The sequence below is a fragment of the Diabrotica virgifera genome, chromosome 1, assembly GCF_917563875.1.
Source record: "Diabrotica virgifera virgifera chromosome 1, PGI_DIABVI_V3a".
In the NCBI taxonomy this organism is placed as follows: Eukaryota; Metazoa; Arthropoda; class Insecta; order Coleoptera; family Chrysomelidae; genus Diabrotica; species Diabrotica virgifera.
The window spans coordinates 63,117,766-63,131,515 of NC_065443.1; the positions used below are offsets into that span (position 1 = coordinate 63,117,766).

General features: G+C 31.1%; 1 protein-coding gene across 3 annotated transcripts in view; it reads right to left on the minus strand.

The window, feature by feature from the left end:
* LOC114329267 (lipase 1) overlaps nt 1-13,750 on the minus strand; it is a 128,126-nt gene that overhangs the window by 33,085 nt on the left and 81,291 nt on the right. For 2 of the 3 annotated variants that reach the window (XM_050658775.1, XM_050658708.1), the window contains one exon: nt 6,185-6,358. The exons of the other annotated variant lie outside the window; for it this stretch is intronic. In XM_050658775.1, coding sequence (XP_050514732.1) covers nt 6,185-6,358 — 174 coding nt within the window. The remainder of the gene's footprint in view (nt 1-6,184; nt 6,359-13,750) is intronic. 3 annotated transcript variants of the gene reach the window in all.

Here is a 13,750-nt window from a genome sequence, read left to right on the forward strand (position 1 = left end):
CAGAGAACCATTCTTCCATTGCTATTCGAGTAGGAACGTACGGGTTAACAGTGCCGTATTTTGCTTAAATTGAGTTAGTTTTGTGAATAATTGTTAGTATTTTTTTTTATTTTTTTTTTACTTATTAGGCATGTTTCGTATACAATTTTATCCGTAAACTAATACTAACATTAATTTCTAATAAATAATCCTTTTTATATTTTTTTTGATAATTTAGTTAGTTAAGTAATTCATAATTCAGTTTTATAATGTATTTTTTTGATTATTTCATTCATAGGAGATTCTGACCAATAGAAAACTCCAGAAATGCAAATTAAGGTGATAATTTTTGATAATATCCCGTCGTCAAGTATATTACGTCAGATGCCCTTCGTTGCTACAAAAAAATACATTCAATGACATTAATGACAATTAATATTTTAAAAGTTATAAAAGTGATGACTTTCAACCGTAAAATATTTTATATCAACTGTGTGTTTAACAGTACTAATTTGTACTTACATAAATAAATTACAATAAAATTTTGGTTTTGAACAGTTTTATTCATGAAATAATCGCAACAAATTGCACTCGGTCTCTAAAATTAATATAGAATTTTTGCTCTCGTGACACTTTGAAAAATTAAAACTGTCAAAGTGTCACTCGGGAAAAATTCAATAATTTTAGAGCTTTTGTGCAATTACTACTGATTATTTCATCCATAGGAGATTCTGACCAATAGAAAGCTACAGAAATCTGAATTAAATCGATAATTTTTGATAATCTCCCGTCGTTAAGTATATTACGTCAGATGCCCTTCGTTGCTACGAAAAAATACATTCAGTGACATTAATGACAATTAATATTTTAAAAATTATAAAAGCGATGACTTTCAATCGTCAAATATTTATAAAAACTGTGTGTTTGATGGTACTTACATAAATAAATTACAACAAAATTTTGGTTTTGAACAGTTTTATTCATGAAATTAATATATAATTTTTGCTCTCGTGACACTTTGACATAATTTCACTCGCCTTCGGCCCGTGAAATTAAAACTGTCAAAGTGTCACTCGGGAAAAATTCAATAATTTCAGAGCTCTTGTGCAATTACTACTGATTATTTCATTCATAGGAGATTCTGACCAATAGAAAGCTACAGAAATGCAAATTAAGGTGATAATTTTTGATAATATCCCGTCGTTAAGTATATTACGTCAGATGCCCTTCGTTGCTACGAAAAAATACATTCAGTGACATTAATGACAATTAATGTTTTAAAAATTATAAAAGTGATGACTTTCAATCGTCAAATCTTTATAAAAACTGTGTGTTTAATGGTACTAATTTGTACTTACATAAATAAATTGCAATACAATTTTGGTTTTGAACAGTTTTATTCATGAAATAATCGCAACAAATTGCACTCGGACTCTGAAATTAATATAGAATTTTTGCTCTCGTGACACTTTGAAAAATTAAAACTGTCAAAGTGTCACTCGGGAAAAATTCAATAATTTCAGAGCTCTTGTGCAATTACTACTGATAACTACTTCTGCTATAATATTATATAATACATTTTTCTGCAGCTCTATACTTAGTTCAAGAGCTATTTTGCTATATATTGTTCAAGGTCCTCATTTTTTTAGGGGGAGAATAGGAATCACCCGGTACTCTCTCCAACTATCTGAAATATCTTCTGATAGCCATATTTGTATAAAAAAATTTAATAGTGTTTTTTTTTTCTATTTTGATATAAATTTGCCAACATAATATAATAGTATAGTATAGTTGATCCAAAAGATGGCATAACTCAGACATCCAAAGTGAAAGTTAACCTTCAACACCAAATTGTTCTATATGGTCCACACAATGTCCAGAAAAAAGTCACACCATTTTGAGCGTCGGGTATGGGGGGGAGCGGGGAGAGAGGGGGAGAAATCGGTAAATTCGTAGTTTTTTAAGTTTTCTGCCAATATTTCTAAAACTATGCGGTTTAGCATGAATAACCTTCTATACAAAATTGTTCTACATTAAATTTGAAATAAAAAAGGCCCTATGCATAATCTTTCTAAAATGAATGGTTCCAAAGTTACGGAGGTAGTATAGTATAACTGGTCCAAAAAAAGCCTAACCCAAACATCCAAAGTAAAAGTTTTCCTCCAACACCAAAATGTTCTATATGGTCCACATATTGTTCAGTTAAAAGTTACACCATTTTGAGCGTCCGGTTTGGGAGGGAGATGGGAGAGAAGCCGGTAACTTAGTAGTTTTTTTACGTTTTTCGTCAATATTTCTAAAACTATGCTTTAGCGTAAACAATGTTATATACAAAAATGTTCTACATGAAATTTAAAACAAAAAATGTTCCATACATAAATCACGGTTCACGTAAAATCAACGGTTCCAGAGTTATATTTTTGGGCAATATTTATGATGTAACTATACCAAAAACCCAGACATCTAAAGTGAAAGTTATCCTCCAACACCAAATTGTTCTATATGGTCCACATACTGTTCAGAAAAAGTCACACCATTTTGAGTGTCGGGTTTGGGGGGAGAAATCGGTAAATATAAAAAGTATCGAAAACCTCCACTTTTCACCCTCCGTAACTCTGGAACCGTTGATTTTATAACAATTATATATAGAACCTTTTTTATTTTAAATTTTATGGAGAATATTTTTCTATACAACATTCCTTACGCTAAAGCATAGTTTTAGAAATATTGACGAAAAACGTAAAAAAACTACTAATTTACCGACTTCTCTCCCATCTCCCCCCAAACCGGACGCTCAAAATGGTGTAACTTTTTACTAAACAATATGTGGACCATGTAGAACAATTTGGTGTTGAAGGAAAACTTTTATTTTGGATGTCTGGGTTAGGCCTTTTTTTGGATCAATTATACTATACTACCTCCGTAACTTTGGAACCGTTCATTTTAGAAGGGTTATGCATAGGGCCTTTTTTATTTCTAATTTAATGTAGAACAATTTTGTGTAGAGGTTTGTTCATGCTAAACCGCTTAGTTTTAGAAATATTGACGAAAAACTTAAAAACTACGAATTTGCAGATTTCTCCCCACTCTCTCCCCACCCCCCAAACCCGACGCTCAAAATGGTGTGACTTTTTTTTAACATTATGTGGACCATATAGAACAATTTGGTGTTGGAAGATAACTTTCACTTTGGACTTATTTGTTGGAAGACTTATTTCTAATTCATACAAACTAAATGACACTGAAAGTTGATAATATTGTGTAGTGGATAACACTGGACATAATTTTCTTAAAAACGCATCAACCCATTCTCCTTTTAGTCACTGGATTTACTTGTGGTTTAAAAATGGATTTGACTAGACTATGTCCCGCAGACATCCTGACAATGCAGATGCTTTGTTGATCTGACTCTTCAAGTCCTTTACTGGGCCACAATTTAACTTCAAAAAATTATTTTATTAACATTTCGACTTCCAATTCGGACGTCGTTGTCAAAATACAAAATATTAATTTATTTTTGTATTTTGACAACGGCGTCTGAATTGGAAGTCGAAACGTTAATAAAATTATTTTTTCAAGTTAAATTGAGGCTTATTTCCCAATTAGAATAGTTAATATTCTTTTAATTTATTAAAAAACTGTTGAAATTGTTAAAAAAAAGAAAGACGAAGAGAAATTTTTTTTTATTTAAATTTGTGGCTAAAAATCACCATAAATTATAAAAGGCTTCTCGAGACTATTAAAAAACTTTTTCCGTTCATTTACTGTGATTTTAAGATTTGGTTTTACTGTAAAACCATGTAAAACTTTTACATAAATGGTTAACTTTTAGAATAAATGGTTACCTTTTTAGCAGTTTGAATTTTAATTGATATATTCTTGCACATTACGCGATTGATTTGACGAAAAGTAGGACTATTGCAAAATTTAATTTAATTTTTTGCAGACTACAACTGAAACTAAACGAATAATGCAGAAAACACAAAAAATCGCCGATATAACCAAATTAACCTATGAAATGTAAATAGTGACAAAATTTCATAAATGTCAATAGTGTTAAAATTTCATAACAGTGGAGTAAACTTGCCTGCCGTTGGACGAATTACAAAAAAGCGTTACGACGCGGTAAAATTAAATTACTCCTCCTGGTTTAAAAACAGAGTATAGTAATGCCGTGAGAGCTTCGAGATTAACCTCCTTTTTATTTGACGTTTATATGACGTGTACAATATATTAAAAACCATTGAGATTTAAAACTTGCACAATACGGTTGATATTTTAAATACCGTTGAAATATAAACATTGAATTGTAATATTGTTTTCATTTATTAAACCCTTTAGTTTTGTAATATTAACATTTAATAAGAACATCTGGACAGTTAAATATGGAAAGCCGCATGTTTTTTTTTTAATAAATAATAGTAGTAGGCCCAGAAAGATTTTGTACGGCTCTGTAAGGTTAACCAAAGGAGCGTGCGGCCTCCGCCCGCATCCACCACTGGTGAATTACCAATTTCGTACTTTGCTGGTTTACTTCCTGAGATCAAAGCGCCGACCGAGGAGTGGTTTTACTGTAGAACCTCGTCCTCGTGAGTGGCAACTCCCAAAATTATTGCCCGCGCAGTATTCGAAGAGACTCCCTGACGGTGTGACAGGTTGTACCGTTCCGCTGAAACCATTGTTGATTTTAAGCTTGGACCGTTTTCGTGACCTTTTCCGTATGACCGAAAATAATACCTGACCACAAAAATTGTTTCTGCAAAACAGAACCATTCTGAAGTACCTAACATTATCAAGACATGTACGTTATAACGACGTTCGGAAACCACTCAGTACGTTTCGGCGCATGACACATACAAATTTGAGGCATACCAATGGCACCTATGTACGCCGTTTCTCCCGCTTGGCGGCGCTAGTGTAGTTGGAGGTCAACGTTTTGACTATTCGTGAAGATTGTATATGGTGTTTTTGATTACGATTTAATAAATAATAAATTATGGCCGAAATATATGGATCTTGGAGACTGTTTGTGCGTTGAAAAACAAATTGAGAAGGAATGCGAGAGTTACTGGAAAAAGGAAGCCCTTATCGAATGATAAACTATATTAATCATCGTCTCAATGTTTTAGTTCTATAGCTCAGAAGAGGGTATTTATTTAGTATTGACTCCCTCCCCACACGAGTCTGACAACTGTGAATAATATGATATGTGCGATCTGCCTTACTTTTTTATCAATTTAAAATTCACAATTAAGTGCGCTCAGCATTAATTTTTGTGTTTATCTCATTTAAAAATGTGATATTTTCAAAATATGGCCGCCATGACAGTTGCGCATTTGGTGTAAATTTCGTTTAAGTATGAGTTGAGCGCAGTCGATTGTGCAATGTTGTCTTATTTAAAAAAATTATAATTCCTTATGGAAATATAGAATGTGTTAATTTAATTAAGTACAATTATTTGGGTGTTTGTCTACGTGAAAAGCGACCTTAAATTTAAGATGAAATTAGAAAAATTTAGGGTTAGGTTTGATCAGGTTATGTTTTAGTCACTAAAGAATATTTGAATGGTACCTACTAGGTCATTTTAATTTTCAGTTATTAACTTGTTTATATTATTCTCGATTAGGTTAGGTTTGATCAGGATATGTTTTAGTCATTTTAAAGCATATTTCGTCGGTATACTGCGAAAACCAGATAAATGACAAATTTTAAAATATTGAGCTAAGTATACCAAATTTCTCAGCTTTTTACGCTCTACTTACAGGTAAAACCCAATAAATGATACGACTTACCATTCAGCAGATAATTTGTGTAATAAACAAATAAGTTACACCTAACCAACTTTTCATTTTCAAATAAAACAATATATCGCTACTTACTTCCATAAAATCAAAGTTACAAAATATTATTCAAGTGAAAATAGCAGGCAAACGCAGTCCAGGACGAAGAAGAATTTCGTGGTTGATTTAGGATGGCAATAAATATAATTAAGATACCTTTGATGGTAAACAACGTTCTGAAAGGACATGGTATATGAAGAATAAGAAAAAAACAGCCTATCCTGAAAAAGAATCCTGCGTACGCCAGTCATGAGAAAATTTTTATTTCATTGCCCCCACCTTGCAAGGTTGCTGGATCCGCCGTTGTACCAATTTCAGTACTGTTTATTTTGCCACATACCGTTCTTACCTATCCAATAACTTACCGCATCGAATTGTCTGTAATTAAATCCGCAGAGAAGAAACAGCGGTATACCAAATTTGTCTTTGTCTTCTGGTTTCATCTTTTCGAATTCTCTTTCTGAGATTTCAGCAAATACTCTATAGATCCATGAATAAGGCAATAAATTATGAAATTTTAAAACATCCACTAACAAAAACTACAAAAAAATAAAAAGAATTTTTTTTAGTGTTTGTGATAACATCCATATATACAGGGTGAGTCGCCTCTAACGGGACGGAAGATTACAGCGAAATGGTAAAAGATTTGAAAAAAAATTTAAATTAGTAGTTTATAAGTTGATAAAATCTACATTTTAAAATTATTTTGAAATATACAGGGTGACCCAATAAATGGCGGCTTATCAAAATTTTATTTTTTCTTATGGAACACCCTATATTTTATTCCATTTTTAATTGTTCGCAAAAAATAAGGTATAGTTTCATAAGGATTCCCTATACCTATGTAGAGAATGTTCTAAGTTATGTTGACTTTTCTTAAAATGTAAAGTTTTAAAAGAAGGCTTATTCTCAAATTAATTAAGAAATAAAAAAATTACTTTTACATTTAAATATTTGGATATTGGTTGAATGTATTTCATGATTAATTATTGCACATTTATTTACAGGGTGTTAAAAATTTACAGTTTCATTATTGGATTATTCAATGTATCATATGATTCTTATTTTAAATTGAACTCCATGTATATTAATACACCATTATACGTAACGAAGTCACCTCTTTTGAATGGTATATTATGTCCTATACCTAGGTCTACTAGTTATTGCGTAATTTACAATTAATTAAATTCTTAATCTGTAAATCGAGTTTAAAACAAAAGATGTATCTCATTGTATGACATCGTCATTTTATGACAGTACGGTGAGGTAATTATCAAAAATATAAAGATCCGTGTATGATATTCAAATTTATTTGTTCCTAAAAATGAATAATCACGTTATCTACGAAAGAGTAGGCATGGTACTTTGCATTGGGGAGTGTTTGCAAAATTGTATCTTACCTTCTTAAGTTTACGCTCAAAAGTATCCTGACAGAAGACACCCAAAAAGGACGTTTTTGAGAGATTTCAATAGATTCCGTGCTATTGGTAATGTTGCATACGGAAAGTTAAATAAAAATAAACCAGTTATTTGTGATGACGTCAAGAAGCTTGATGTCCTGGTTTCTGTTACGGAAAACCCAAATACTAGTAAAGAAAAAATTTCGGGTGAATTGTAAATCAGTCAAACGACTGTTAGGATACTTAAGAGAAACCATTATTATCCATATAAAACTCAACTACACCAGTATTAGACCAAACAGGATTATGATAAATATTTAACTTATCGTTTATGGACTTTAGACTTTATAGAAGATCCTGATTTTTTTAATGTATTGTATACAGACCAACATACCTACTTTTTATAATAATCGTCTAGTAAATAGACATAATTTTCATTTCATTATGATACAGTAAACAAATATTTATTTCGTACAGTTTAAAAATCGAGAGTGATTATAAATATTATTTTTTAAAATCAATTTACCGTTTAAGAAAATTGTAAATTACGCAAAAATGACTCCTAGTTATAGAACATCCCTAAAGGTACCATTCGAAAGAGGAACCTGTGATTACTACAATAATTTATTTATATACATGGTGTTTTATTTAAAATAAGCATCATCTGACATATTAAATAGTCCAATAATGAAACTGTAAATTTTGAACACCCTGTAAACAAATGTGTAATAATCAATCATGCAATACATTAATTATAAAATAAAAAGCAGACCGTACTGTACAGACAATGTCATACAATGCCATTAAATAAGAGGAAACAGTAGCGATCAACAGGTAGCAAAAACGCGTTCCAAGATTGCGGCTGTAAGTTTGAATATTTTTTTGAGATATTTGGCACACGTATTCGTAATATAATAAAGAATGGCGGTACAGAGCCCAATTTGAAAAATATATTAATATGTGGAAATTACTCTGTAATTAAATACAATATTAAAAAAACGAGCCTGTACCGCCATTAAGAAGAACAAAAAAATAAACTTTCTTCAAATAAACTTTTTTATCCGATGCCTAAATTTTGTGTAATTTTGGAATTACTAATGAATTAAAAAATTTTAGTAGTTCCAAAATGACACAAAATTTAGGCATCGGATAAAAAAGTTTATTTGAAGAAAATGTATTTTTTTGTTCTTCTTAATGGCGGTACAGTCTCGTTTTTTAATATTGTATTTAATTACAGAGTAATTTCCACATATTTATATATTTTTCAAATTGGGCTCTGTACCGCCATTCTTTATTATATTACGAATACGTGTGCCAAATATCTCGAAAAAATATTTAAAATTACAGCCGCAATCTTGGAACGCGTTTTCGCTACCTGTTGATCGCTACTGTTTGCTCTTAACAAATCGATTTACAGATTAAGAGTTTAAATAATTGTAAATTACGCAAAAACTATGAGACCTAGCTATAGGACAATCATATACCATTCGAAAGGGGTAAAATTGTTTAGTATAATTGTTTATTAATATACATGGTGTTCCATTTAAAATAAGAAACATATGATACATTGAATAATCCAATAATGAAACTGTAAATTTTGAACACCCTCTAAATAAATGTGTAATAATTAATCATGAAATACATTCAACCAATATCCAAATATTTAAATGTAAAAGTAATTTTTTTATAATTTCTTAAGTAACTTGAGAATAAGCCTTCGTTTAAAACTTTACATTTTAAGAAAAGTCAACATAACTCAGAACACTCTGTACATAGGTATAGGGAAGCCTTATGAAACTATACCTTATTTTTTGCGGACAATTAAAAAATGGAATAAAATATAGGGTGTTTTATAAGAACAAATATAACTTTGATACGGCGCCATTTATTGGGACACCCTGTATATTTCAAAATAATTTTAAAATGTAGATTTTATCAACTTACAAACTACTAATTTAAAAATTTTTTCAAATCTTTTACCATTTCGCTGTAATCTTCCGTCCCGTTAGTGGTGACTCACCCTATATGAAAGGTAATAAACAAGATCCAAATTCAGACATATTACCCTAACTAGCACACTGACTGTACGGAAGAATTTTCATAAAATACCTTATTGTGTTACTATACATACGAATCAGAGAAACAAAGTGGCTTTAGGGCACGTAGATTTACAATGGACCATATTTTCTGTATAACTCAAGTAATAGAAAAAAGGCTGTCAAAATCTCAAGTGCCCAAGAGTTGCATCTACTTATATGGTATATCTAACAAAGGCATATGACACGTTATCAATTAACAGACTACGGGAAGTACTAGAAAAGACCAGCTTAAGGCCCATTTATACATACCCGGGCCGTGTCCGTTCCGGGTCAGTGCCGAGTCCGGGTATTTTTAATGCAATATTTACATACAACCGGGTTGTGGCAGTGTGCGTACCGGGTCGAATAAGAGAGGAAAACGTTATTACATATCTCTGTGTAAAAGATAGTTGAAAATATTTCGGCTTGGATAGAAGATCTCACCTCACAATATCTATTGCTTGTCTGTTTTCCAGCAGTCGCGTTCACAAAACAATAAAATCGTGTTTATACAAGTCCCTGCGATCCGTGTCATTTTCGTGCATCACCAGTGCCGACAGCAAAAATATCGGCTGGGATTAATTTCAGATCGGGCCCGGACTGGCCCCGTCCGGGAAACGCCAATGTATAAATATACTCATAAGAGTACATACTGTTTTTTTTTTGGACCAGGCCCTGTCTTAACACGGAACGGACACGGCCCTGATATGTATAAATAGGTCTTTTTAATGTATCTATTATACAGGCACTGAAAGGATTATACAGTACATTCGTAAAGTGTGCACCGAGAGAACAATTTCTTTTCTCCTAAAACACCGATTTCTTTGAGCAATATTTCTTAAAAGTTAACATATCCTATTAACTTAAACATACCGGTTCACATATAAAGAAACGAGTTTTTTAAACACAACTCAATAATTTCTTACAGATAATTTCTTCAATATTAAGAAATGCATTAATGGCTACATTTAATTTTCTTATCCTAAAGTTTTTATTTCTTAAATTGAAAACTACAAATATTTTGCAGTATAAGAAATATAATGTTGTTAATGCATATTTATATTTGTGAACAAGAAATTTTCTTGCAATTAAATAAATACATATTTTAAACCACAAGAAATAATTCTTCAGAAATACCCTCTGTAGTAACTGTGGTTATAAAATAAAAACTTTGTCATTAATGCCGAAATGTTACTTGCAAAGAGATTTTCTTCCACAAAAGAATTGCGCAGATTAACTATTTATGATTTAGTCGTCAGTGTTTGTCAAGATGGCGTGATATGTTCATGTCCATATAGATGGATGTTGGATTTATTGGTGTACTTTAAAAATTAACGGATATTTTGAAGGTACGTACATATATAGGTATTAAATAAAAGTACATTGAGTAATTTAAGATGTAATAATAATATTGTTGCGTATCCGAATGGTTAAAAAAGAAATATAATAGTATCTTTATATGCTTTTTAGGTATAATGATGGACGACTCTGAAATAAAGGAGCTTAGTATTCTAACTGGGAAATATGCCACAATTTAAAGCTGGGACAGAATGATATAATATATAGCTTCAGAACAATATTAAGAAAGGAGTTATTAACCAACTGCGGGACCTTCCAGAACTTCATACATGTAAGTACCTTTTTAAAAATGTGTATACTTATGTATCAACTATAATAGGTTTCTTGAATGTATCGTCTTCTATAAAAATATACAATATAACGCTATATCAAGCATGGCGGGTGCAACGCTGAGAATTTTTTCTGTTAATTTATTTGAGATAAAGAAATCAGTTAGTCTAAAAGAAATATATGTTTATGGTTAAGATATGTTATTGCCGAAAACCTTGAATTAGTTAATATGTATTAAATGACTTAGATGTAAACTAATAATACTTTCCCGTAATAAAATTTCTCAATGATTAGGTATGCTGTCTCTTTTAGATTATAAAAAGTAAGAAAATTACATATTATTATGTCTGCTTCAATGCTTTACATTAGTTGTATTTTCCCTCTTGTTTTAGCTAACAATGTTTATTGTGTGACTTAATATTATACAGATAAATAATTAATATTTCATTAACAAAAAGAAAAAAATAAACAAATATATGTAGGTTAAATAATGCCATATGTTTGAACTAAATATGATTGATTATTATTAGTATTAATAGTTCTTACGTGGGGCCGTGTATTTGTTTTTTTTTTGTATTTCCTAAATTTGTCAAAATAAATATCTATATCTTTATAAAAATTTTTTTATTAAAGTAAGTTTACTCTTTCTACATAACGATTTTGTTTTAGTGAATTGCTGTTATACAAAGTGCTATTAACAAAAGAAGGAAAATTTGAAGAAGTTGGATTTGCCTCTCCATCCTTTTATTGTTGTGTAGAAGCCAGTGGTTTAACGGTGGAGAAAATATTTGTATGTAATAATAACGTTTTATATCTTGTTTTATTAATAAATAATGATTTTACCTTAACACAATGATTTATTTCGCCGTATGTAATATCACTTTATTTTCAAGAAATATTAACTTAACTCTAAATATACGTTTATCTCTGCGAAATATATTTCTTAACATTAAATAAATAAATTATTAATAGTAAAATAATAATATTCGTTACTAAGAAATATTATTGCTCAGAAAGAACAGTTTTCTAATGTGTAGAAAATATATTTTTATGACTAATAAAATTAATTAACATCAAGTGTAATTTCTTTCTGATAAATGGGTTTGAAGTTTGCCAGAAAGTGATAGTTCAATCATGTTTAAGATATGTTTCTTTGGCTATAGTAGAATTTATTTGAAATATTTTAGAAAATTATATCTTACATACAAAGATATATTTCTTAGGCAATATGCCAAGTCGATCTTTCTTAAATATTAATAAAGTTTCTTTATGTCAAGAATTTTTTTCTCTCGGTGTGGAAACGGTCTATTATCTCATGGCTTAATTATTTTCGGAGTTAAAGCTCTGACAGGTAATATCTCCTAATAGTGACGTCATCGATTTGGGCGTGATGACGTCATCGTTTTTATTAATGAGAATATGGGTCTTGTGGTAGTTCATTAAAGGTGATTGACGACGCAAAAAGAAGAATGTGTGTAATTTATTTAACTCAAAATACATTTTACTGGTGCCAGATAATATAAAAAAAATATATTTATTTCATAAATAAACATTGTTTTTCGATTAAATTAATAATAAAAATAAATAAAGGATGTCGGGATAGTATCACGAGGTTTTTTCCTGGTTTTCCCTCGTGATTTACTATGGAATCTCTAACGCGAGAATATTATTGTCATCGTTGCATTTGGTTGTCTTTTTAAAGACAGATCACATGCTATGATTTTTTTGCGACGGATATTCTTGAGTTGGGATTTATTTCATGTAATCAAATGAACTCATCATCATCATTCTCTTTGCCTTATCCCTATGCGGGGTCGGCTTCTCTAATTGCATTTCACCACACAATTCTATCTTGGGTCATATCAATGTTAATCCTCTTTACCAACATGTCCTGCCTTATCGTCTCCCCCCAGGTCTTCTTTGGTCTTCCTCTCCTACTCCTTCCAGGAATCTGCACTTCAGCTATTCTTCGTATTGGGTAATTAACGTCTCGACGTTGAACATGACCAAACCATCTTAACCTATGCTCTCTCATTTTGGCATCAATTGGTGCCACACCTAGTCTTCCCCTAATATACTCATTTCTAATTTTATCCTTTTTTGTCACTTTACTCATCCATCTAAGCATTTTCATTTCCGCCACATGCATTCGTTGTTCCTCTTTCTTTTTCACTGCCCAACATTCAGTTCCGTACATCAGAGCCGGTCTTATGGCTGTTTTATAGAATTTTCCCTTCAGCTTCATTGGAATTTTTCTGTCACACAACATACCACTCGCTTCTTTCCACTTCATCCATCCAACCCTAAGTCTACTGCATTTATCTCCATCTATTTCTCCATTACTCTGTAATACCTATCCTAGGTACTTAAAAATATTGCTTTTCACAATCATTTCACCATCCAAAGATACCATTTTATTTGTAGTAGCTCCATCTTAAAATGAACATTCCAAATACTCTGTTTTTGTCCTACTAAGTTTTAAACCTTTTTCCTCCAGAGTTTGTCTCCACTGTTCCGGTTTTTGTTCTAAGTCTCTTTCACTATTTCCTACTAACACGACATCATCAACATACATTAAGCACCATGGAATGTTACCCTGTAGTTTCGCTGTTATTTGGTCCAAAACTAATGAGAATAAATACGGACTAAGCACAGAGCCTTGGTGCATTACTACTTTCACATAAAATTTATCAGTCTCTCCCACACCTATCCTAATACTAGTCGTTACTCCCTTATACATATCCCTCACAATCTTTACATATTCACCAGGGACTCCTTTCTTATTGAGTGCCCACCACAGAATCTCTCGAGAAACTCTATCATA